The sequence below is a fragment of the Apteryx mantelli genome, chromosome 13, assembly GCF_036417845.1.
Source record: "Apteryx mantelli isolate bAptMan1 chromosome 13, bAptMan1.hap1, whole genome shotgun sequence".
Lineage (NCBI taxonomy): Eukaryota > Metazoa > Chordata > Aves > Apterygiformes > Apterygidae > Apteryx > Apteryx mantelli.
In genome coordinates, this window is record NC_089990.1 from 7,547,566 (window position 1) to 7,570,134 (window position 22,569).

The 22,569-nt window shown below is 45.5% G+C and overlaps 1 protein-coding gene across 1 annotated transcript in view; it reads right to left on the bottom strand.

Moving 5' to 3' along the window:
• The window catches only part of MCF2 (MCF.2 cell line derived transforming sequence), a 61,596-nt gene that overhangs the window by 25,678 nt on the left and 13,349 nt on the right, over positions 1-22,569 (bottom strand). Inside the window, exons 2-11 of the mRNA XM_067303885.1 lie at positions 21,829-21,897; positions 20,901-21,015; positions 16,816-16,906; positions 8,319-8,438; positions 7,137-7,253; positions 5,282-5,431; positions 3,267-3,391; positions 2,666-2,780; positions 2,084-2,203; positions 718-909 (exon numbers count right to left, since the gene is read on the bottom strand). Coding sequence (XP_067159986.1) covers positions 718-909; positions 2,084-2,203; positions 2,666-2,780; positions 3,267-3,391; positions 5,282-5,431; positions 7,137-7,253; positions 8,319-8,438; positions 16,816-16,906; positions 20,901-21,015; positions 21,829-21,897 — 1,214 coding nt within the window. The remainder of the gene's footprint in view (positions 1-717; positions 910-2,083; positions 2,204-2,665; positions 2,781-3,266; positions 3,392-5,281; positions 5,432-7,136; positions 7,254-8,318; positions 8,439-16,815; positions 16,907-20,900; positions 21,016-21,828; positions 21,898-22,569) is intronic.

Genomic DNA, 22,569 nt, shown 5'->3' on the forward strand with positions numbered 1-22,569 from the left:
AATGCCTGGCTCAGTGCAAATCTGAGTTGTGAGGAATAATCAAAATAATTGCATTCATATTTTTAATAAAATAAACAATTTAAATTGCAGTTTAAAGTTCTGCATTTAATATATATAAGTAAGAGCTGAATGCCAAGCTCAGGGTTCAGTTAACACTCTCAAACTGTAGCACACACACGGTCCTAACTTTGCTGCTTCTCTCAGTTGCTTCAAGCATACTACAGACCTGTGCCTTCCAGCTGAATTAGCATGTATTTTCCTAAATTAATTTTCAATGCTGATTAAGATATCAAAGAGCAGTGGAGCCGCACGACTCCACTTCCATGTCAGCACACAGCAGCTGGACATACCTACTAATCTGTCAACTTATTATACAGTCATCCAAGTTGTTTCTTAATAAATCCCTAACAGAAAAGGCCTGGAGCTTATCTGAAAGTGTTACCTCTATTGCACTGAGCTTAGAAATTCTGAATTGCCCTCTGGAGACACCTACCTCTTTCTATTGACTATTTTCAGTACCAACGGATACCTGTTTGCCAACTGAGCCAGCTAAGTGAGGGGCAAAGCAGTCTCCCTCCCCCTGGGGAATGCTTTCTTGATATGAATTGCTGAAGCAAAGTTGTAAATTTAAACGAGATGCTTCTAGCTAAAAAGTGGAGATGCTAACCACATGGAGAGGCTAACTACTTCTCAGGGTGCCGTATCTCTGCACTCTACCTGCTGAAGGCGGGTATGAAGATCCAAGGTCTTCTGCAGTCGCATGTGCTTCCTTTTGATCTCATCCGACAAGACGTCAGAATGGTGCCGCAGCTCGTTGCACTGCTGGCAGATCAAGTTGAGCGCGTAGTGATGATTTGCTGCTAGCTGGTGTCCATGCAGTATCACCACCTGAGCCTTCCCTATCAGGTCCTTCAGTAACAGGAAGAGAAAGGATCGCATGTTTAGTGAAATAATGACAAAATGTCTACAAATAACTACATGCGCTTTCTCATTTTACCTGATTTCAGGTACATATGGAAATGACTGCCATTAGGAGTGGCCAGAGTGGGTGGCTTATGCAGGACACGATGGCATCCGTTGTCTGGGAAAAAAGCTTTCACCGTCCAAAAGGAGCAGGAAGAAGAAAACAATATTTCACCTAACTAGTTATGCCGTGAATGGTTGCTGGCTAGGCATTGCTGCCATTTCCAGGAACGGCACTCTAAAAAACATATCTAATGTCCAGTTTAGGCATGCCATGCTCATGAGCATGAAAGGGAATTGAGCAGTTAAGGTTTATAGTGAAAACAAACCCGGCTGTTTGTAACAAAGCTTGCTGCAAAGACCATGCTATCTTACACGCACGTCTTGGTCAGCGTAATGGTTATTATAGTATCTTCTCCAGTGCTGGCTTTCTGTTGGACCGCTTCCCTGTTGCACCTGCTCTGCCATGCTTTTTCTTCCTCCTCCCACTCTTGAGAAAAATTTCCTCCAAATGGCCAAGAAGCCTTAGACCTTTCCCCCGTGGCTCTTATTTCCAAGGGAGTCTCCGGGGGCTGTGTCCAAATCCCTCAGGATTTCTCCCCCATGATGAGCACATCCCTTTACAGTAGTCACAGTCTCAGCCAGGCTCGTGTGAATCATCTCTCTTCACTCTTCTTTCAGCTACATCTCTTAGCCTTCATCCATATGTTATGTTCAAATCACAGACACTTCAGGATAGCAACTTTTTTGCCTCTCCATGTGCCTGTTAACAAGTCTCTGACTATTAGCATAGCTAAAGCACTTAACATATAAATAATTCTTTTTCCAGCTCATTAACTCCCACGTCTGCCCTATGTTCAGACATTTATCTGATCTGGATTTTCATGGTGGCTCAGCAATTTATTTTAGCTATGATAATTAAATACCCTGTTCCTGGTTTGCAGTGTGATCACAGTTTTGCTGCACAGAGCAGAAAGACGTGAAATCAACACTTTAGTGCAGCCACTTGCCACTGAATGACACCAGAATCAGGCCATTTCAGAAAACATCTCCTACCACAAATACAGAATGTGCCTCTTCCGTTTCATTAGTGCACCTTTCCTATGAAAGATTATCTCACCTGAGCCATACCATCTAAATGACCCAAGTCCTTGAGCCTCTGTTTGACTTGGGAGACACTATCTCCAGTGTCAGGCACTTCCGCTTGCTGACCCATTAAAAATTCAATGGCGTTCTTGACCTAGACACAGAAAAGAAGATATTGCTGCAAAATGATACAAAGCACAGGCATAAAATCATTCTTAGACCAAAAGTTAATCACATTATAGCTAAGACTGTTAAATGCAATAATAAACTAGAGTCCAAGACCTAATTTCTAATTTCAAAGATGCTCCTATCTGTGAAATCTATGTGGCTGCAGGGCAGTGATATCTAAATTAGCTCTGAATGAGGAAGCACAGCGGTCTTCCCAATGTAGCAACCCTGCCAGTCAGAGTCACGGAAAAGCAGCATAAACTGAACATCCTCCAGTAATTGCAGACTTGATTTAACCGGTTCAGAGTTAGATCTAGTTCATCTAGTTACCTCATCACCATGTGCTGGAAAGGACTCTAATTAAAAAGCATAAAAACTCTCCTCTCCCCTCCTTTTTCCCTCCCCTGACTCTTCTTTCTGCCAACAGAAGTAGCACATCTGATCATACCTCTTGAAAACTTTGCTCAAACTTCCACAGTTGTAAATATTGTTCCATTTTTAACTGGTGTTTTTCCCAGAAGCCATCAAAAGCAGTCTCCATCTCACGCAGCTGACCAAGTAACCTTGAGTACGGAAAGAAGAGAGGACGAACAATTTGCAAATAGAGGACGAGCAAAGAGGAACAAGCCCTAGAGATATCACCTATTCAGGCCTTCTGGGCCCAAGTTTATCCCTCACTCAAATTCAATAGGCATGTATATGTGGCTTGTGGAGATCTCAGAAAGAACTTGAATGAAATCATCATTACAGATGAAAGCATCTATGTGAAGCAGTTGTTATTATCTCCGTTTTATCTGAATGCTACCCGAGAGCCTTGCACTGGAGAACACTGCATCTGCTCCACAGCTTCATCACAGAAGTGGGCAAACAAGTCAGAGGAGGTCAAAGTCACTTGACAGAAGTCGCCCAGCAATTTGAAGGGTCTGGAGCAGAACTGTGCTATCTCTGTCCGCACCTTTTCCATAGCTGACCTAAACAGCACCCCACCCTCACACAGCCTGAGCGTTTTCCCTCAAAAATCGTTCAAATAAGCAACACCGTGCACTCACCGATTCACAGTTTCCCAGTCCCCGGGTCTCTCGCGGTGCTGGTCCTCAGTACATTCACCGGAGTCAGGCTCTTCCAAATTACTTAAAAGCAAGTTTCCCTCTTTTTTGACTGCTGTGATATCTTCCTGCACAACACAACACATTGCTGATTCAGACCACTTTTTGTGAGCTAAGCCATCTCACGTTTCTCCCGCTGCCTCAGTTTCCCTGTTACAAAACGCAGCAGCAGCAGCGATGTGTGAGACCAGAGGGCCCCGGCGGATGCCCGAGCCCCCCGAGCGCAGGGCCAGCCCCAGGGCCGGAGGAGGCGACGCCGTGGGCACGTGCTTGGGCTGCTGCCTCGTCTCGTTACGCCTCATCTCCAGAGTCCTCAATTCTCCTGCGATACAAAGCCTTTTCTTGTATGCTAGATACACTAGCCCAATCGTCACACAGGTGTCAACTTGATTTTTTCCCATTCAGTATATCAAAAGAGATTAATTTCTTAGTTACTCCGTACAAGTAATTTCTGTCATTTTTTTCACTGCATTTGCAACTGGCTTCTGTTCAGTTACATAACTGAACGTAGCTGTTCACAACTTCCTAAATTGTTCTGATCTGCTCATTATTTGCATGCAAGAATCAGCTGTACCAATCTTTTGGTTGTCATGAGAGCTACAAGGATCCCATGTGTTGCTGTCATCACAATCTGTGCACAGTTTCTCATCTACTTTCATCTTTCATGATCTTAGAAGGAAAACAGAAAAAAAGCCAATGGACTTCATTTCAGTCAAAAGCCAAAGAATGTTTTTGATATTTCAAATTAGTGGACAAGATATTAAAAGCAACAGATGCCTTGTACCGAGTACTGCTGTGCTTTATATGCTAATGAAAACACATGACATTTTTCATTTCCCCACAGAGAAAAGTGCATATTACTGGACCGTTTATATACAGGATTAAGTTATCTAACTGATATCTGCTCCCTATGCTTTGGATATGGGCTTAAGCATAAAGTTTAAATCAAACATATGGCAGCACATGTAGCTGCTGTGTTACTACACCTCTCTCTGTTTTTAAAGAAGAAATAGCGGCCCATTTGCTGTGTTTATAATTATACTTGCCATACACATGCACACACACATATGTGCCTACACCCAATACACGTTGGATGTCATTCTGCTCATTTCTTACTGTCAGCCTTCTGGGAAATCTCCGTCACATGAATGACAAATGATTACAAATGAAAATAGATAGGCTTCTTTGATACGTATCCTGTCACAAAGCAAAGGACCTCATTCCTCAGCCCTGCAGTACTGCTATTAACAGGGGAATCCTGTTTTGGGAGCGAGGGTTTTGCGATGGGGCCGAAGCTGTCCACAGAAATACACAGCGGCAGCAAAGGCAACAGCTTGATAGCAGCAGTTGGCTGTACCAAATCTTCCATTAAATCCTATAATAATTTTAATCACAAATAGTTGAAAAAAATCTTAAAACATTATAGAAACAAATGCTGTTTAACATGAAACACGAAGGCTCACATTAAGACAGGGATTATGCCATGAATGCTGTATACTGTGCATGCTGTATAGCATACATTCTCAGTAAACCTTCCCCTTGGATGCTCTCTGAAACCAAGGCAGCTTCGGTAAGCCCCGGGGGCCGGGGGCAACCCGCGAGGCGCACGCAGCGAGTGCTGGCGGCACGCGCTCCTGGGAAGCCAGGTTCCCAGGAAAAAGTGCAAAGCGCAGAGATGGAGCGCACTCCAGATACCAGCTTCTCTGGCCGGTAAGCAGGTGGCAGCTGAGACAGTTTGCTGGATGTTGGCAGGGTAATTTATTTGAATGAAAGGCAAATGTAAGTGTAACATACAGAGCTAGTCATGCTGTGTTTTATTTTGTCTGTCAACACGTACACATGCCTGGGAGGGAAGGAGGAGTGAGCATCAAACAAACAGGCAGTCAAAACCCAGAGATCCTGCCTTGCCACGTGAACACCGGCTGCAAACACGCGGCTGAGTTTCCGATGAGGCATACCTTGAGCTGGTAGTACTTTTCGGTGCGCAGCGCCAGGATGTGCTCGATCGAATACATGTCCTCCGGTAACTCGGTTTCTGCCAACTCCGTGCCAAAAGACTGCAACATCTGGGCAATTTCCTTCACGGTTAGTGCAAAACTCTCTATTGCCTGGTGGGAGACAACAAGTGCAATCAGCTTGGGATTCAGGATATTCCTAAAGCTCGTTAAGAATGCATTAAGAGAGGAGGCTGAGATTTGCAAGGAAGCCGAACAGCTTATTCGTACAGAGGCGGGTGGGAGGTCCACTTTACGCTGAGCTGTTGTGCGCTTTTGCGTGTTAGATAGTAGGCAGGAGCACACGGCCAGCTGGCTTTTAGTACAGTCTGAATCCACAACAGGGAATTCAATGAGGATAGCATTGGGCGCAGATATCTCATGCTTCGTTTTCTGCTGCCTGTCCTTAGGCACCACGAGATTTTTCCTAACATATATTGGAGGTGTATAGTAGGATCCACCTTAGGATCCTACTCTCAGATTTCTGTACTTCCTCTTCTGTCATCCTTCTCCTGGTTAGCCCACACTGGGAACCACTTCCAGAAAATAGGGCTTTGGAGATATATTTGGCTTCTTGGTGATAGATGTTTCCAGGTTTGCAAGCCCAAAGAGGGGGTTACAAAGCAGCCTGGCGTCACGGCTACCTCCTCTGCAGCTTCACCAAGAGGACACGGGACAGCAGTGCACAGAGGAGCGATTCCTAGCTCTTCTTCACACGGGGATGCATGGGCTCGGGATGTGAGCACTGCCTGTGAGAGGAGACGGTGCCTAACACACGGGTGGACTAGCAGCAGGCACAAGGTGTCAGGACGGCCATGCATGTTTTCCTGGGCCCTCTGTGAAACGGACACTTATCTACTATTTTCAGTTCTGTTCTAGAACCTCAACATTTTCAGATTAACTTTTAATGTTTTTGTCATTCTAACAGCTAAAGTGAGAGAACTATGTCATTGCTGATGTAACACATTGTGCAAAAGAACAAAACCAAGAACGAAAAATTAAAAAATTCATGAAGGTGACAGCACACCAGTGTAAACGGGCACAAACAGCAGAGCAGGAGCTTAAACCCTTCCAGCAACAATGTCTTGCCCTGTTGTCTTCACACTGAGCTCCACATCTGCCCGTGTGGATGATGTTGCAGAACAGGGGGCACAAGGATCAGTCTGGTACGTTTTCACCAGCGTTTTGACTTGCTGGGAAGGTAACTGGGAACTGAACCTCTCATTAATCCGAGAGCAGATTCCAGGGAAATCCAAGAGCATACAGAAAACAGAGAAATGAGGGTACAGAAAGCACAGAAATGCATGGCAAGGCACAGCTCAGGGAATTAAATGCCTGATTCCACAGAGATCCTGGCAATATTAAAGGAAAATTCTTTCAAAGAAAAAAAAAAAACAGGAAAGTTTCTGAATTCAGTCAATGTGCAGAAATATCCCTATTGCCTTAGTTTCCCGAAACATTTGTGATATTAATCGCCTGAAGCAACCATTATTAAAAAATATATATTTCGTATTTACCATTATGGGAATTCTAATAAAGATTTAAGAAGACAGATCTTCCGGGAGTGATTTCAAAAGGAGCCTAAGGGAATTAATCATCCAACTCCCTTATAAACCCACTGAGTGCTTAACTCCGCTGGACTCCTTTGCAAATTTTATCCGAGAAACGTAGTTGCTTCAAGGGTTACTTTCAGCCACCCAACGCTCGATGCCTCTTAGGAGACGCGTAGGAGGGGCCGTCGCCCTCGCCACTTTGGGGACCAGGCCCTACGCGCCCTGCCGTGACCAGCCGCGAGCCCCGCGCCGCCCCGGGCACGCACCGTTCTGAAGATGACCCATTCGCTGTGGCAGTACTCCAGGGTGCCTCCAAACTCCGGCGTTAACTGCTTTTCATCAATGTACGTCAGCAGATCGCTAACCGAGCTCAGCATAACAACCTGCAGACAAGGGAACGCTGTTAAGTGGTTAAGCATCGCTTCTATCCAACACATGAATCAAGCCTGGAAATCTTTCGTGTATCGAAAAAATTGGGTTTGCTCTAAATGTTGTTTGACAAGAGGGCCTTCTTTTTATGCTTATGGCTTAACATGGCTTTTATTTTATATATTTCACCCTTTTTTAAGTCAACCCTGATGCCCCAGGTGCTTTCTTCCTTAAATGCAAACCAGAGTGAGATACTGCAGTACCTGACTGCAGATCAGAGCTGAAAGCAAAGGTAAGGCATGGTTTTTTACAAGATGATTTTTCCAGTCATCTGGAAAAATATGTTTTAACACCTCTTAAAGCAGTGGCCAATTTTGCATAAATATATATTCATGAATTTTTGCGTGTCTTCATCTTTCCTGTGATATGAATCATGAATTTTCAAAACTGTGCAAGTGATGATCATTTTAGAGTGAAATATGCACAGTTTGTGAAAACCACATTCTTTTCTAAAGAAAAACCACAAGTGTGCTTTGTGACTTTATAATTGTGTCAGCCTTGGATTCTCTGAATGAATATTTCTCTTTTCTTAATTATTCTCGCTAGGTCCTCTCATCAAGGTGGCTTTGAAGCTTTCTGAAACTTTCACTTGAGAACACAAACCCATTCCAGTGGCTATTTCAGAAATAAACACCAACGCGATGTTGGTAACGTGTTTACGCTGAGATGAAAGCGGTGATTATGGGTGGCATTTATAGTAAAGGCTTCACTGGAGGGGTCACCGCACACTAAACAAAAGTTAATTCCTGAGCACTGCCTTCTCCTCCACGGAGGCGTGCAGCCGATAGCGGGGTTGCCGACAGGCTTACGAACCCACCACCCACCATCACGGACATGCTCCGCGGGGAGCAAACTTTGCACTAGGGAGCTGGAAACGCTGCGAGAGATTCGGTGGAAACATGGCATTACGGGAAGAGACGCTCCAGTTACTCTAGGCGTAACGGCCGGCAGCGTGCAGACACTGCCGCACCGCGGGCTCCTGGCGCACAGCCGGTCCCTGTGCGTCTGGATGCGCATACCGGTAATTTGAGTAGAAAATCCTCCTGACTAAACCGAAATCCAATGTCAGTGAAGGTGCGCTGGAAAAACCCCGTGGGACGAAGAACCATCACTAAGTGCAGGCTCCCTGGGAAAGAGGCCTGCAAGAAAACAGAGACGACAATCAACCTGGGCACCTGACAGGTCAAAGCGACTGTTTTCAAACGCCTTTGAAAGAGGGGAAAACAATCAAACTTTGTTGGTTTTTTTTTTACCTCGATTGCCCCTGACTGCTCCCCACTTCTATTTACTGCTAGCCTTTTTCTCGCTTTTGTCTACTCTAAGTTGGACTCCATGCTTCCTGGGACAGGGAGGCGTCCCACGCTCCAAGCGCTTGCCCAGCAGGCTGCAATCCCACCGCGGGGCTGCAAGGCTTTTGCAGCCTCACCTATTTTCAAAATGAGGGAAGATATAACAAGTGGTATACAGATACAGGACTTCTTAGTAAAAGGATCACGCAGTCCCACTTCCCTTTGTAACGAGCAAGAGTTCAGCCACCTGCCTTGAAGGGCCATTGCCCATAAACTTTAAGACTTTCTATTGTGTCCAGCACTGTAACTTAGGGAGACAAATTACGATTTGGCAGGGAACGGAAGAGAATAACAGATAGATCAGGAATACACTTTTTATTCCCAGACTCACTAATCATCCCATAACTGCATCAAGCATAATCTGCTAGTCCTTGCTAATTATCAGGCAACATTTAATTTTTTGGCAAGAATTTGGAATTTCCTGTCTGTGTTGCTAGAGCCTTTTTTCAAGCATATGGTTGGCAGGTGCATTTTTAAATAGATCAGTGAAAAGGGTGCTTGAGAATGAAAAAACATTTTTTAAGAAACTAGGAGTCATATCATTACATTATGGATAAGCGCATGAGGCAAAGACCTGAGTTAGTTAAGAAGTATGTATTTTCTCTCAGATCCAGCTAAGCCAGGATACATCTCTCCATATATTTCCCCTTGTTTTTTTTTTATTCAAACCTAAGAATGTTAAAACTGTCAGGCATGATAGCAGGCTGGGACCAGGCCACCCCAGGACCATGCACTGACCATCGTCAGCTCAACGATGGTGGTGGCTCCTCTATCAGCGATGGCCCTTCTCCAACTTGCAGATCCAGCTACATCGGCGTCCCGGTGCAACACTCCTTTCTCTACTGCAAAGCAGAGCTGTGAGCTGGCCACACGGGAAGAAAGATGATAGCAGCATCTACACCATGGTTGAGAGTAATGAACGTGTTTAGATATTTTGCACTGCAGGGCACATAATCTCTGCCTTCGAAACATGGATTGATTCCATAAATACGCAATTAGTGTTTTTCAAAAAAGCCATAATTTACAGTTGAGCTCTGACATCCTTGAATTACACTATAATTGACTGCCTGCTTTTTCTTTCATAGGAAAGGTCTGGTTGTAGCTTCTGTTGCCCACAACTCCTCTTAGAAACAGACAGTGACTTTTAGGATCAAATAAGCTACATAAATTCAATATATTGATTTGCAGCTATTTTAAGCAGGAGGGAAAAAATAAGGAAATGAAAGTGAATGAAGTGCCAAATTCATACGCTTTTGAAATCAACAAGAACTGTGCCAGGGATAAAGACCCAGCATTAGAATCAAGAGCAAACCACTAAATACTGAAAAAGTTTCTGCATGTTCCAGGCCCTGGACACTGTACCTCAGCACTGCACAACACCTGTTTAACACATAACATTCATAAAACAGCTGCCAGCCCCAGGCACACAGCGAAGGCTAAAGCCGCAGGAAACCAGAACAACCAGCTCCCGTCCCGCTCAAACCTGCAGCTGGGCCAGATACCTAAACCCAGCCATGAAGCCACCAAATCTTTGCAAACTCCAAGGCAAACCTTGTCTAAGGCTCTTAGATGATTAATGTTATCTAGAGCTAACAAGAAGTGTTCTCCCATCCTACGAAATTTTGCAATTCCAAAATATTTCCCCCCCTGTTTCTGGACAAAACTGAAACCTTTCACGGATCTTTCATACAACCACAGTGAAACACCACCAAGATCAGGTGCGTGAGAGGCTGCAGGAGATCTGGGTTCAGCTCCCTGCTTCGATGCCTATTTAATTATCTACAAAAAGAAAATCTGCTCTCACGCAAGACAGCCACGTTAGGCTATCCGACAGGCCAGCTACAGGGCACTGCTGGGTCTGAAGAGAAGCACATCTCTGACACCCTGCTCAGCTCAGGAATTTAAACCTGAGCTTCCCATGTTACTAGAGAGCAAATTGTCCACAGGCTACTGGAGATTTCCAAGGAGCTGGAGACATTTCTCACTTTCCAAAATAGAGCAAAAGTTCCACCTGGGATGCAGAAGATGTTTGCTGAGGAAAGCACAACCCAAACTGGCATAGTCTTGCAAACATTTGGAATGAATTGAAAATTCACAGCATAAATATTTCACTAGAAAGTTTCTGGCAAACTCAGCATTCATTCTCCAAGCTGGCCCAGAGAAGTCAGCTGCCTCTCCTGCCTCCCCACACTGGCTGCCTGTTGGACTCATTAAATGCTGCCGTTATATTTCCGGGCCTCTTGGCTGATCTGGCCAGTCCTTAATACTTTTCATGCTCCGGCATGTCCCACGGCACTAAGAAGCTCCCACAGGAGACCTGCTGGTCTGTGTCCGTGGTGATGCCATGTCCGCCCTGCAGAGCTGCAAGGCTTTCCCGTGGCATTCCCTCGCTCCCACCACATTTCCCCCATAAGCCTCACATCACAGGCTGGTGATTTCCCAGAGGGCATTTCTCCACAAACAGGACAACAGCAACAGCCATCAGCAAGGTCAAGGAGCCACCACAAGCTGCAAACAAACAAAGGCAAGTGCAGGGTCCTGCACCTAGGGAGGAATAACCCCATGCACCAGTACAGGCTGGGGGCTGATCTGCTGGAAAGCAGCTCTGCTGAGAAGGACCTGGGAGTGCTGGTGGACACCAAGTTAAGCATGAGGCAGCAATGTGCCCTTGTGGCCAAGAAGGCCAATGGTATCCTGGGCTGCATCAGGAAGAGTGTTGCCAGCAGGTCGAGGGAGGTGATCCTTCCCCTCTACTCAGCCCTGGTGAGGCCACATCTGGAGTACTGCGTCCAGTTCTGGGCTCCCCAGTACAAGAGGGATGTGGCACTACTGGAGCAAGTCCAGCGAAGGGCCACAAAGATGATGAGGGGACTGGAGCATCTCTCTTATGAGGAAAGACTGAGAGAGCTGGGCCTGTTTAGCTTGGAGAAGAGAAGGCTGAGAGGAGATCTTATCAACGTGTACAAGTATCTGAAGGGAGGGTGTCGAGAGGATGGGACCAGACTCTTTTCAGTGGTGCCGAGCGACAGGACACGAGGCAACGGGCACAAACTGAAACACAGGCAGTTCCATCTGAACATGAGGAAATACTTCTTCACTGTGAGGGTGCCAGAGCACTGGAACAGGTTGCCCAGAGAGGTTGTGGAGTCTCCTTCTCTGGAGATACTCAAAACCCGCCTGGACGCGATCCTGTGCAATGTGCTCTAGGTGACCCTGCTTGAGCAGGGGGGCTGGACTAGATGATCTCCAGAGGTCCCTTCCAACCTCAGCGATTCTGTGATTCTGTGAACAGGGAAGGGTTGTTTCTGATAGGTCTTCTCTTTCCAAAACAGGCTGTGCACCCTCTGATATTAATGGCTCAAACTGAACTTAACCAATGCCTTTTGAGGCCCATAGTCTTACAATGCTTTGAAGGAGCTTGGAGGAGGTGATTTTAGGCCCTTCTGCATGGTCACCAGTCCATTGTAGGTGAATCCAACTGTGAAGTCCCAAAGAGTTTGTGGGAAGCCACTGTTTCCAGCTCAGAAACCCAAAAGTGTGTTCAGACCTCTGAACTTTAGGCTCCTACTGTAACCTTCTCATGAAGAATGTATCAGGAATATCTTTGAGAACAACAACCAGCCAGAGATGCATTCTGCTTTGGTCTTATATCTCATTTTCCCCTCGAAACACCAGTCCCATTTAACCCTGCTCATCATTTCAAGCAGCAATGAGTCTGTTTTGCCCTCTCTCTCCTTCAAATCTTCATTTCAGTTGCATCCTTCCTGCGCAGAGCAGAATCCATGGAAGCCAGGCTCGGACCTCTGAACCTATCTCCTGCTGGGAAGCTACGGAGTGTGGACCTCTTCATGCTTGGGCCCTGGGACGGGAAACGTATAGCTCCAGGAAGAGGGACCAGTTGTCAGGAGGCAACCAGAGCTGAGTGCCGAGAGTACTCTGCAATAGCAATAAGGTGTTAAACACCTCTGGGCAGCAGAGGTGCTTTTGGTCACCTTGACTTTCATGAATGCAGGAAGCCAGCATGTTCCACACAAAATATAAAAAGAGACCATAATCTCACATTCATATCCCTCTGTCACATCTGATAGAGAGGCAAACTCTTCTTTGATATAACAAACCTTATGTCCTATATATGCACAACTGTATCCTTTTGAGACCCAATACGTTTCACCCTCAGAGGTAGCTGCATTTGCAGGACAGGTAATTTGATTTCTGTTTGGTTTAGAAAACATTTAGGGATTTTTCTGCTGATCTTATAAGATCAAGGTCAGCACTTATGGGTAGATAAAAGAAAAAGAAATACAGTTTTGCACATGATACCTAATGTATTTCAAGAATGGAAAAAACAAACAAGCAAGCAAGCAAAGAAAAAAACCTTGCAAGGAAACAGCTACCAGTCAAACTATCCTGTGCCCTTTTTCAGACTTAAGAGAAAGCATGAAAAGTAATAAATAAATCAACAAAAATATAGGCCAGTAATTCCTCAGAGATACATTCCTGAGGGGATTATATCTTTTTTGATCACTACTAGAATTCTAGTTCTTCTAAGGGCCCAAGTCTAGAGCAATTACCTGCAGACTTAACTCTAATAATACTGAAGGTAATGCTGGAAAAAACCCTTCCCTGTAACATATTCAAGAAAGCAAAGACAGAAACGTCCTTATCTTACCTTATAGTTTATCTTATTGTTTATAACTGTAAAAAAAATCTTGTGCATTTGACAAACTCAATGATATAGACTAAAGAACCTAAAAGTAACCCCTATACCCTTTGCCCTCTGCTATTTCTCTGCAGTGTATCAGGAAAGACACAAAATTATCGGCACAATTCCAACAAATCAGACGGCAACATTTTGCTCCTATGAACTCACTGACAAAATAGCATGTTCAGAAAATTCCTTAAGTTCTGAGGACACAAACATGTATACCTTAAGGCCCCAGTCCAGCAACTTGTTTAAATGCATGCTCAACCATAGGCATTCAGGTAGCCCTGGTATAATTAATACTAATGAGCTGTGCTAATAAAGCACAAGAACAGAATATTTTGAAAGCATCACAGCTGTTATCTCCTTTGTGAGCATCTCATCCTAACCACATATTTAACGTGGTCTGAGGATTTCAGTTTTCAGGGCATATTCTTCCCTGCAGCTCACAGGGACGTTTGTGAGGTTGGAAGTCAGCAGAGCTAAAGAAAAAGTAATATCTGCCAGTAAGTTTGTTTCTGAACAACAGAAATTGAAGAAGCTACTGGCCCTTGTACAGATGTTGAAGTTAATGACTTTCTTCTGTCCTTTAAAGGAAAAGTCAAACAATAAAATGCCAAGTACTGCTAGTGTGAGCTTCAACTTCCCTGACAGCTAAAATGAAACTCCAAAATGTTCTGCTACCTTTATTTAGCCGGCTGCACAATTAACCACTAAAGATGCTGTTAACATAGCCAGTGAACAAATGCTTTGCACAGCCTTTCTCTGAGAAAGGGTTTCTCTGAATATAAGAATAATACAGTAAACCTTCCACAAGATATCTCCGAGATGCACTCCAAACACCGAAAGACAGCGGTGCATAAAGATTACCAGAGGAGCCTGGGCTCTCCTGAGCAGACGATACTAAAAATACTCCCGGAGATGCTCGGTTTAAATCATGCTGGCCAGAACGCCCGCTTCCTCCATGTTAGCGCGCCCGGGAAGGCCGGGCTTTGCGGCAGCCGCCGCGGGAGCGGGCGCGGGCGCGGGCGCGGGGGGCTCGGGCGCTGCGCTGCCCTTGCGGCAGGGCCCTGCGGCGGGGCGCAGCCTTACCGCATCCCTCCGGAGCCGCCGCACGCCGCGCGGGGGGCTCGCCTCCGCCTCCGCCATCGCCACCGCCACCGCCACCGCCGCGCCGCGCCGCCCCTCCGGGGATGCCGAGCCGCCGCGGGGAGCCCCGCTCCGGCAGCGGCGGCGGCGGCGGCTCCCGCCCGCGCGGCCGCCGCGTCCCCCCCGGGCGCTTCGCTGCGCTCCGCTGCGCTCCGCGCCGCCCGCACCGCGCTCCGCCCGGCTCCCACGCACGGCGCGCGGCCGCCGGTGCCGGTCCCGCGCCCCGCGTGCGGAGCAGCGCCGCGGCCCTGCCTCGTCCTCCGCGCCCGCGGCGCGCTCCGGCTCCCAGCCCCGACTCGCTTTTTAAGGTGGAATGCCAAAAATCATCCTAGAACTGGGGCCCGCTCTCTGCTTTGGGGGCTGAGCCAGACCTCCTAATTTAAAAAAATTACCTTTTCTCCCCTATTATGATCTGAAATGGATGTTTTAAAGTTGTTTAGGGCTTTACGTGTGAGGTGAGGGAAACTACTCGTGCAAACCTGAGGCTTGGCACATAGGGCCTCGCTTTCCCAAGCAAGTACAACTACGAGCCTACCTTGCCCAGGCAATTAGTGCAACTCTGAGACAAAACAGCAAGGAGTTAAACAAAAATCTGTAGAGCCTGATATAAAATTTTCCCAGATCAGATGCACGACTGCAGAACTGCAATGGCATATATATACTCTGAAAAAATCAGGGCACTGTGCATTTCAAATTCAGCTTATTTGCACTTCCATATTCCAAAATTATAGAGATGAGAAAAAGGAATTTTTATTGAAGCATGTTATGATTTATCATTGGAAAGAAGTCCAGATTTAATCTTTGTGTTACCTGCACAAAGGCAAGTCTGGTAAAGCACCACCTAGACACCAAGACAGCCTTCTAGGGCCAGACCCTCAGGTTTTTAAGGCAAGAATCCCAAGACTCTTAAGATTTGTGAACACAAATTTCCTGCTTCTTGCTCCCCTTTGCATCAAGCACTTCCACAATATTTACTCAGACAGCCCTGACACAGCAGACAGTCACTTCTCTTAATGGACAAGCAATGCATACACATATACAAATAGGTCATGTGATCAAAACAATTATATTTTCTTATTAAACACAGTGAATGACACTTCTGTAGAAGTTACAGATCAGGACAGGATTTTCACATTAAAAACTTCTAGACTATGCAAAGCAACTGCATCATTCTAAAAAAAAGTTCTTGCCAGCAGCAGTTCAAATGCTGGCAGAAGAATTGAATTTTGATGATCACTTTAAAGAACTACTTTTTAAATGCTCCTTTTTTACTAGCACACCTGGAAATTCAATTTACAAAATTCAGAAAAAACGGAGCCTAAAACATTGACAAGTAGTATCTTATGCACACTGCAAAAAGGTAATCCTCTCTTAAAACACACACCTTCTACTGGATGTCTATCAGCAAAATATCATTAAAGCTCAAACATTTTTAATGCTAAGTTTAGCTGGACCAGTACTAAATATTAAGGTGGCATAAGATTTAAGTTTACCACATCTAAGCAGATTCAGCAAAGAGCCCTCTTTCTCACTACATACTCCTTGGTTTCATTCTCTATCAGATGGATCTATACATCGAACTCTGTTCAATGATTACAAGAAGAAAAAAAGGCAATAATAATACACTCAGAACATTTCCATTTACTTACCCACGTGGCATGGTCCAGTTGGAAAAGCACCTAGCAATTAGCTCCTACCTATAGTCCATTCAATTATAAAAGTGACTTTTCTACGCATGCAATAATAGCATGTTCTGATTTTGTAAAGCACAATGCATTGCTGAGTTGCAAAAAAGCTTACTTCTGAGATATTTCAGAATATAATGATGGGTAGCATATAAACTGATGTAATAGATATTTAAAATTCATGAATGCATACATACACATTCAAAATAGATCCTTTTCCACCCATGCACACATACAAATGATGAGAAGCCTGTTTTAAGAATCTAACGCTTTCAGTCACTGACAATTAGGTAAATATATTGTCACTAATAACCAGCATCTAGAAAGAACATACATGCAGTCAAATTCTCTACCCAGCAAAAGCATGGAACAGGGCACAAAATGCATTCGGACCGCTATGAAGAAAGCACAAACACCAGCAGATGAATCAGTTAATGCTCAAACAGCTAATTTATGCATTCAAATCAGGCATAGAGCAATGACTGAATTAATTATAGGGCCATAAAGCAGACTGCTTCCTAGAGAGAGCACAAGCATCATTGCTCCTACTCTCTGATGTTTTCTGAATGTGATACATAATGGACATGACGCCTTAGTAAATTAAAAGGAATTAACATTAAAGAGGACTTACTGCTATTTTTTGAAGAGTCATTTTGACAGATGTCCACGTATCCAATCTTCTGTCCAGGATTAGGATAAATTTGGTGTCAGACTCATGTTGACTATGAGATAAGAAAATACCAAGTAGCCAGACAACATTTTGAGGGAACGTGACTGTCCCGAGAAAAGCCCCAAACGCAGGAACACCGAACACAAAATACATTTTGACCTTTGCTCAGTTCCCCAAATTCCACCTGAAAACACTTCCCAGGGCAGCCTCCGGAGAGAAATTTGGCAATGCCTCCTCGCTGCCAGCCCAGCGCCAGCTTGGCCGTTGAGACGGGCAGCACCAGTTGCGCCCGCGCGGACGACAGCGCCCTCGAAACGCGTGCCGCCGCCACGGAGGCCTTTGCCTCCTTGCTAGATGGGCGAGCAGCATCGGGCATGCACGTGGTCGCGGGCGAATTCCTGTCTCTAATTCAGACACTACCTTATCGAGGAATCTGGTTACAGCTCTTCAAGAGGCTCAGCCCGGTGACACCACCGACGCCAAGCGTGGCCTGAATTACAAACTGGAACCGTGCTTGCAGGCAGGTAAGGGTACGCCCCAGGGCTTGTAACCCAGCGCTCCGAGGCGAGTGTATTTACAGGATGGTTGGGTAACACTGACATCTGCACCGCAGTTTTGTGGACACGGAAAAGGGATAGCCGTGTTACGTGCCACCCTACCCGCGCGTCTCGGGGCTGCGGCGACGCTCCCGGCGCGCACGGGAGCTCATTCGAGCTGCGTCAGGTATCTGCGCGGGGCACGACCCGATGAAAGCGGCCTGCCGCGAGCAATGTCTTAAATAATTCTTGTGTTTGGCAAGTGAAAACACATGATGCTTTACTCAGAGCGATTACTCAGAGCGATCACATGGCAGACAACACTTGGCAACTTGACTACATTAAAAAGTCATTTAAAGCCAGCGCAGGAGTATCCATTCAACGTACATCTTACTACTTCACGATGTGATAACTGCACCTTCTACAAATATATTTAAAAGAAATTAGAAGTTGTGCTGATAGCAAAAAAAAAAAAAAAAAATTTTGGCCCACAACAGTTGTCTGAAGATATGCAGAAACATCCAGCTCCCAAGCTCTCCTATAAATACATCCTATGGATCTGGAACATCACACCCAAAGCGCAAAGCTTTCATGCCTGTTTATAATTTATGTAGGGTCACTGCGGCCTACCACAAAAGAGAACATTAGTAGGATATTTTATACATGGGTCATACACACAATTTTTGCATGTAATAAAGTCTGAAGTAACTTCACACATTACGACTGGGAATAAGGCACAACCTTCCAGCCAAAACTTTTTCCAGCCAAAACACTGCTGGCAACATCAGAAGATTCTGCACGTTCACGTCAGTTCTGCTGACTTGCCAGCATAACCCTCACCGGCAGCTAAACAGTGGGGGTGAGAGGGGATCACAAGGATCCTTTTGTTTTAGGTAAAAATAAAATTGGTTGAGTTTTCAACGTATCTTGAAACTTCCAAAGGTATGTCTCTGATCAGAACAACCCCCTCGATATTTCACGCCTAGCTGCAATTCAAAATAAAATACTGTTTACACAACACTGCTGTCATCTTAATTCCCAAAGGCAAAAACCCAAATCCAAGCAATAGAGAAAAGGCAGTCAGACTGCGGTACTTTGTCAGTTAGCAAAAGTACGCCAAAGTATGTCATTTCCTCAGGATAAGGACTTATTCAGAGAGCAGCCTCTCAGCAGGCTAATTTACTTTTATCAGTTTCCTTAAAGCCACAAAGAAGAAAGTTCCAAAGTGTACAAAACCTTGAAACCTTTTGGAATTTTTTAATTTATTTTGGGGCTAGCAAGCAAATCTATGACTGTGTGCAATCCAGGCCTTGCAGGTGTATCAGATTTCCAGCCTTGCAATGTACCTTTTAGACTGACAATAAAAATAAATCAATGCATTCTCACAAATGTTTGCAAGGCGTGAGTTTATTTGCAGCCAGCGGTACGAGGATGGAGACAGATAACTGGACTGAGGCATTAGTTCTCTCTGGGTGCTTCCTGTCACTTTTTTTCCTTACCCTGTATTTTGTATGTGTTACAAGATACACTGGTCTAAAAATAAGACTTGTGATGTTTTGCAGAAGGACTCGAAATTGGATCCCTGAGTCTGCAGTTGTGAGATTTATCACAGGACTGAGAGACTCCTTGTGGCTGGTCGAATCAGAGCACACGCTCAGGACCTACTGCATAATATTTCAGGTCAGAATTATTTATAGCCAACAACACCCTTCGCCCTTTCATTACTTCGTGTCATCAGCCGTGGCTCTAAATCACTTTGTACTTTACTTCAGAGTGACAGCATAAGTCAAATATGCAAAGCTTGTCTAAATACGTAGAGGCTGTATAATCAAGAAGATCACTGATATGGTCTTTCCTCCTTGCCACAGCGATCCATCACACGTGCAAATGCCTCTCCTTAAGCCCACCATCACACGGTGCTGTTGAACAAAGCCCCCCACCCAGCGCCCCGGGGCGTTTTGGTTTGCGGGCACGGTTTGTGGACGCTGGAGGCAGGTTGGTTGTTTTTCTATCCGGCTCTTCTCTGCAACTGTATTCTGCAGCTTTCCCTCGCCTGCGGTGTGGTTCCAATGGATCCCAAAATAAAACTAACCTGGCTGCAAGACTCCACTTCCCCCAGCTCTGCAACTAATGCCCTCACCTTGCCGAGCGGGGAGCAGCTTGCAGCCCCTAGCTCCTTTCCCTACCCCTCATTTCCAGGAGAAAAGTACGTGGCGAAATTCAGGCCCCAAACGCGAGCCCTGGGCCGGTCTGCGACCCCGCGGCAGGACACGGCACCGGGGCCGGCGAGGCCTCCAGCCCTCGCATCCTCACTCGCACGATGCCCCTCTCCGCTCCCTGGCCCCGCAGCATTTTTACTGCCCCGTGTTAAAAGGCACATGTCAGGCACTGAAAGAGGCTGTTTTAATGGCAGGAGGAGCAGAGAAGCTTGATTAAAGAAGTGGCTTTACAAATAACACGCTGAACGCGTTTGAATCACCAGCAAGCTCTCATTAGGTTTTTGATCGAGTTTGACCTCTTCCAAGGCGAGCGAGACTGCTAATCATGCTAACGCCAGGGTGTGTTTGCAGTCACGCGAAATACGAAGTCCTGCTCAAACTGGCGGCGCCGAGGCGCGCGGGCAGCGATGTGGGACGCCTGCATGGCAAGAAGGCACGTGGCTTTGGCGCTGCAGGGAGCGGGAAACCGTTCCGGCCGGTCACGGGACTGGGACCGCGCTCCGTGCCGAGCCGGACACACGAGTGGGGAGAGGAACCGGGGGCCCTTTTTGTCCTGCAGAGGTGGATAAACATACGGCACTTTCTCCAAGGCAGCTGCTGATGGAAAGTTCCCATCTAGCTGCCATCAACCTGCTCTCCCTGAAGGAGCACATTTGCCAAAACAGGCATTATTCAAGGAAATTAAGCATTCCAGGTAACTGAGTCACCAGGCTCAGCAGCAAGAAGTGCTCCCATTTATCGAGAGTACAAAGCCCTGTACGTGGCAGACAGACTGTCAGCCGCTTGACCCTGAGGTACAACCCATGATGGGAATTACAGCGTGCTGCTGAGCGAGCAGGCATAATGGGGACCCCAAATGGCTCTGCTCCTGTAATTATTCTCTTCCTCCGGTTACACTTCTCTCTTTCCACAGTAATGTGCTTTCTATTTGTACACGTCAAAATATTATTCAGCAGTGGCATGGCATATTTAAGTGATGACACATGTCAAAGCTTAAGGACAGCCTGCTGCTAATTAGAAACTTAATAAGCCAAATCTATGACACACGCAGGCTGACGAGTAATAGGGATGGTGTCCACCTTCTCCTCTGCGGTTACTGGTGCATTAAACACCACAGCGAGACATTGCAAAGGCTCGTAGTTCGTTGTTCGCCTTCTCCCTCTTCCTCGCTTTGACGGCGGGAGATGCCCCTCGCCCCGATGGGTGACATTATCCGAAGATCCCGCGCCCGATGCCAGTCGGACCGACACCCTGGCCGATCGCCAGCAAAAGCTAGAAGGGAGCGACGTACCTCGGGACCGAAGTTAAGTACGTTAAGACTTTTGCTAAGATCTCCTCGGGCACTTCGTGGAAGCGAGCGTTGTCGGGGAAGGTGATAATCCAAGCGTTATCCTTCCCGCGGCCACCTGCAAGGAAGACAACAGGGCTTCTCTGGACGCGTTCTGCAGCAGGGCCAGCAGCACGGCCCGGGCGCCTGGCGCTCGGCCAGCCTGGAGCTTGCCACAGTTCTCTAGAGATTTTTAAATCTCCAGAATAGCAAAAATCTGCCCTTCCCGTTTTGAGCTTGACTGCACCATTACAGCATGGTCTTTAAAAACCAGGGTTGTGTCTTTGGCTCCTAAATCCTATTTCAGCAGTGACTGAAAAGAAACTATTTTCAAAAATGTCTTAAATACTTATATAAAAATACCTTAATACCTATCTTAAAAACAAATATATTTCTTCTCTGACAAAGTAATCTGAAAACTAAGAAGTGATCTCAGGATCATCTTTTGGTATTATAGGCCAAATTCTAGCGCTGGTTACAAGCACAAAACACACACAAACAGGTGGTAGAAATAAAATTATTAGGTACCACGTATTTCCTTTATTGACTGAGCATATTTTATTTCATGTGGGACAGCAAAAGAAGTCAGATATACAAAGGCAAATCTAAGAACAATGTTCTTGAACCTATAGAAATATATTTCAAAGAAAAATGCTTGTTAATGCATTGAAGGTTTGAAGATAAGAATATTTTACAGTATACTTTGAAACAGAAACCTAATATGCTCTTTCAAACCACCACAATGTTTTATTAACAACACTTCTAGTGGCACTGGAGACTACCTGATGGATAATATCCCATGTGCAGTATCGTTTTGCCAAATAGTGCATAAGTTCATCTGGAGTATTTAATTACCGCACACAGAGAACATGGAGAAGTTTGCCGTACTCACCAGAAAGAAAAACAAACTCTTTCATCAAATCATCACTGATGTCCTTTGCACAGATGGGTATTGTGGTTTCTGGAAAAGGCAGAAGCGTCAATCAAAAAGACAGCAAAAATGCAGAGCAAATGATTTTATCAACTGTGCAACCCAAAGGTGGGACTTAAACCAAAGGGGGCTTCCCAAAACTATATATCAAAGATCACAACCAAGAATATTGTTTTCCTCAAAACCAATGTTTCCAATGATTCCAACAGCGCAAATGCCATAATTCAGTAGTAAATATATTCTGTCAAATGTACTAAGAAATGCCTAAGAGTTTAAATGTTCTCCACTCAACAGGGCATTCAAAGCAATTTTTATATTTTCAAGTTACAAATGTTATTCCCCTAACTCCCCTTCTTCTTTCTAAACTTGGCAATATAACGCGCCAAGGCTCTGCTGGGAACAGCGGCGTCAAAGACTGCTGAATAAGGCTGGGTTTTGTACTGTTGGAGTCTTTAATTTTGAGCAAACAAGCTTCTGAGATCAGCCTGGCTGCTTTCACCTGGCATGGGGCTGCATGCGCTGGAAAGGCTGTTGTTTGGTTATTAGATTTCTTTTTAATTAAATAATGGGAGAGGCTGTTATAATGCCATAGTTAGCACACTGTGACCGTTTCAGTGCCAATGGAGCACATCGGAACAGCGTACATAATTTTACCTCTCACCGTGAGAAGCAAACAGGGATCAGACTCACTAAACACAACAG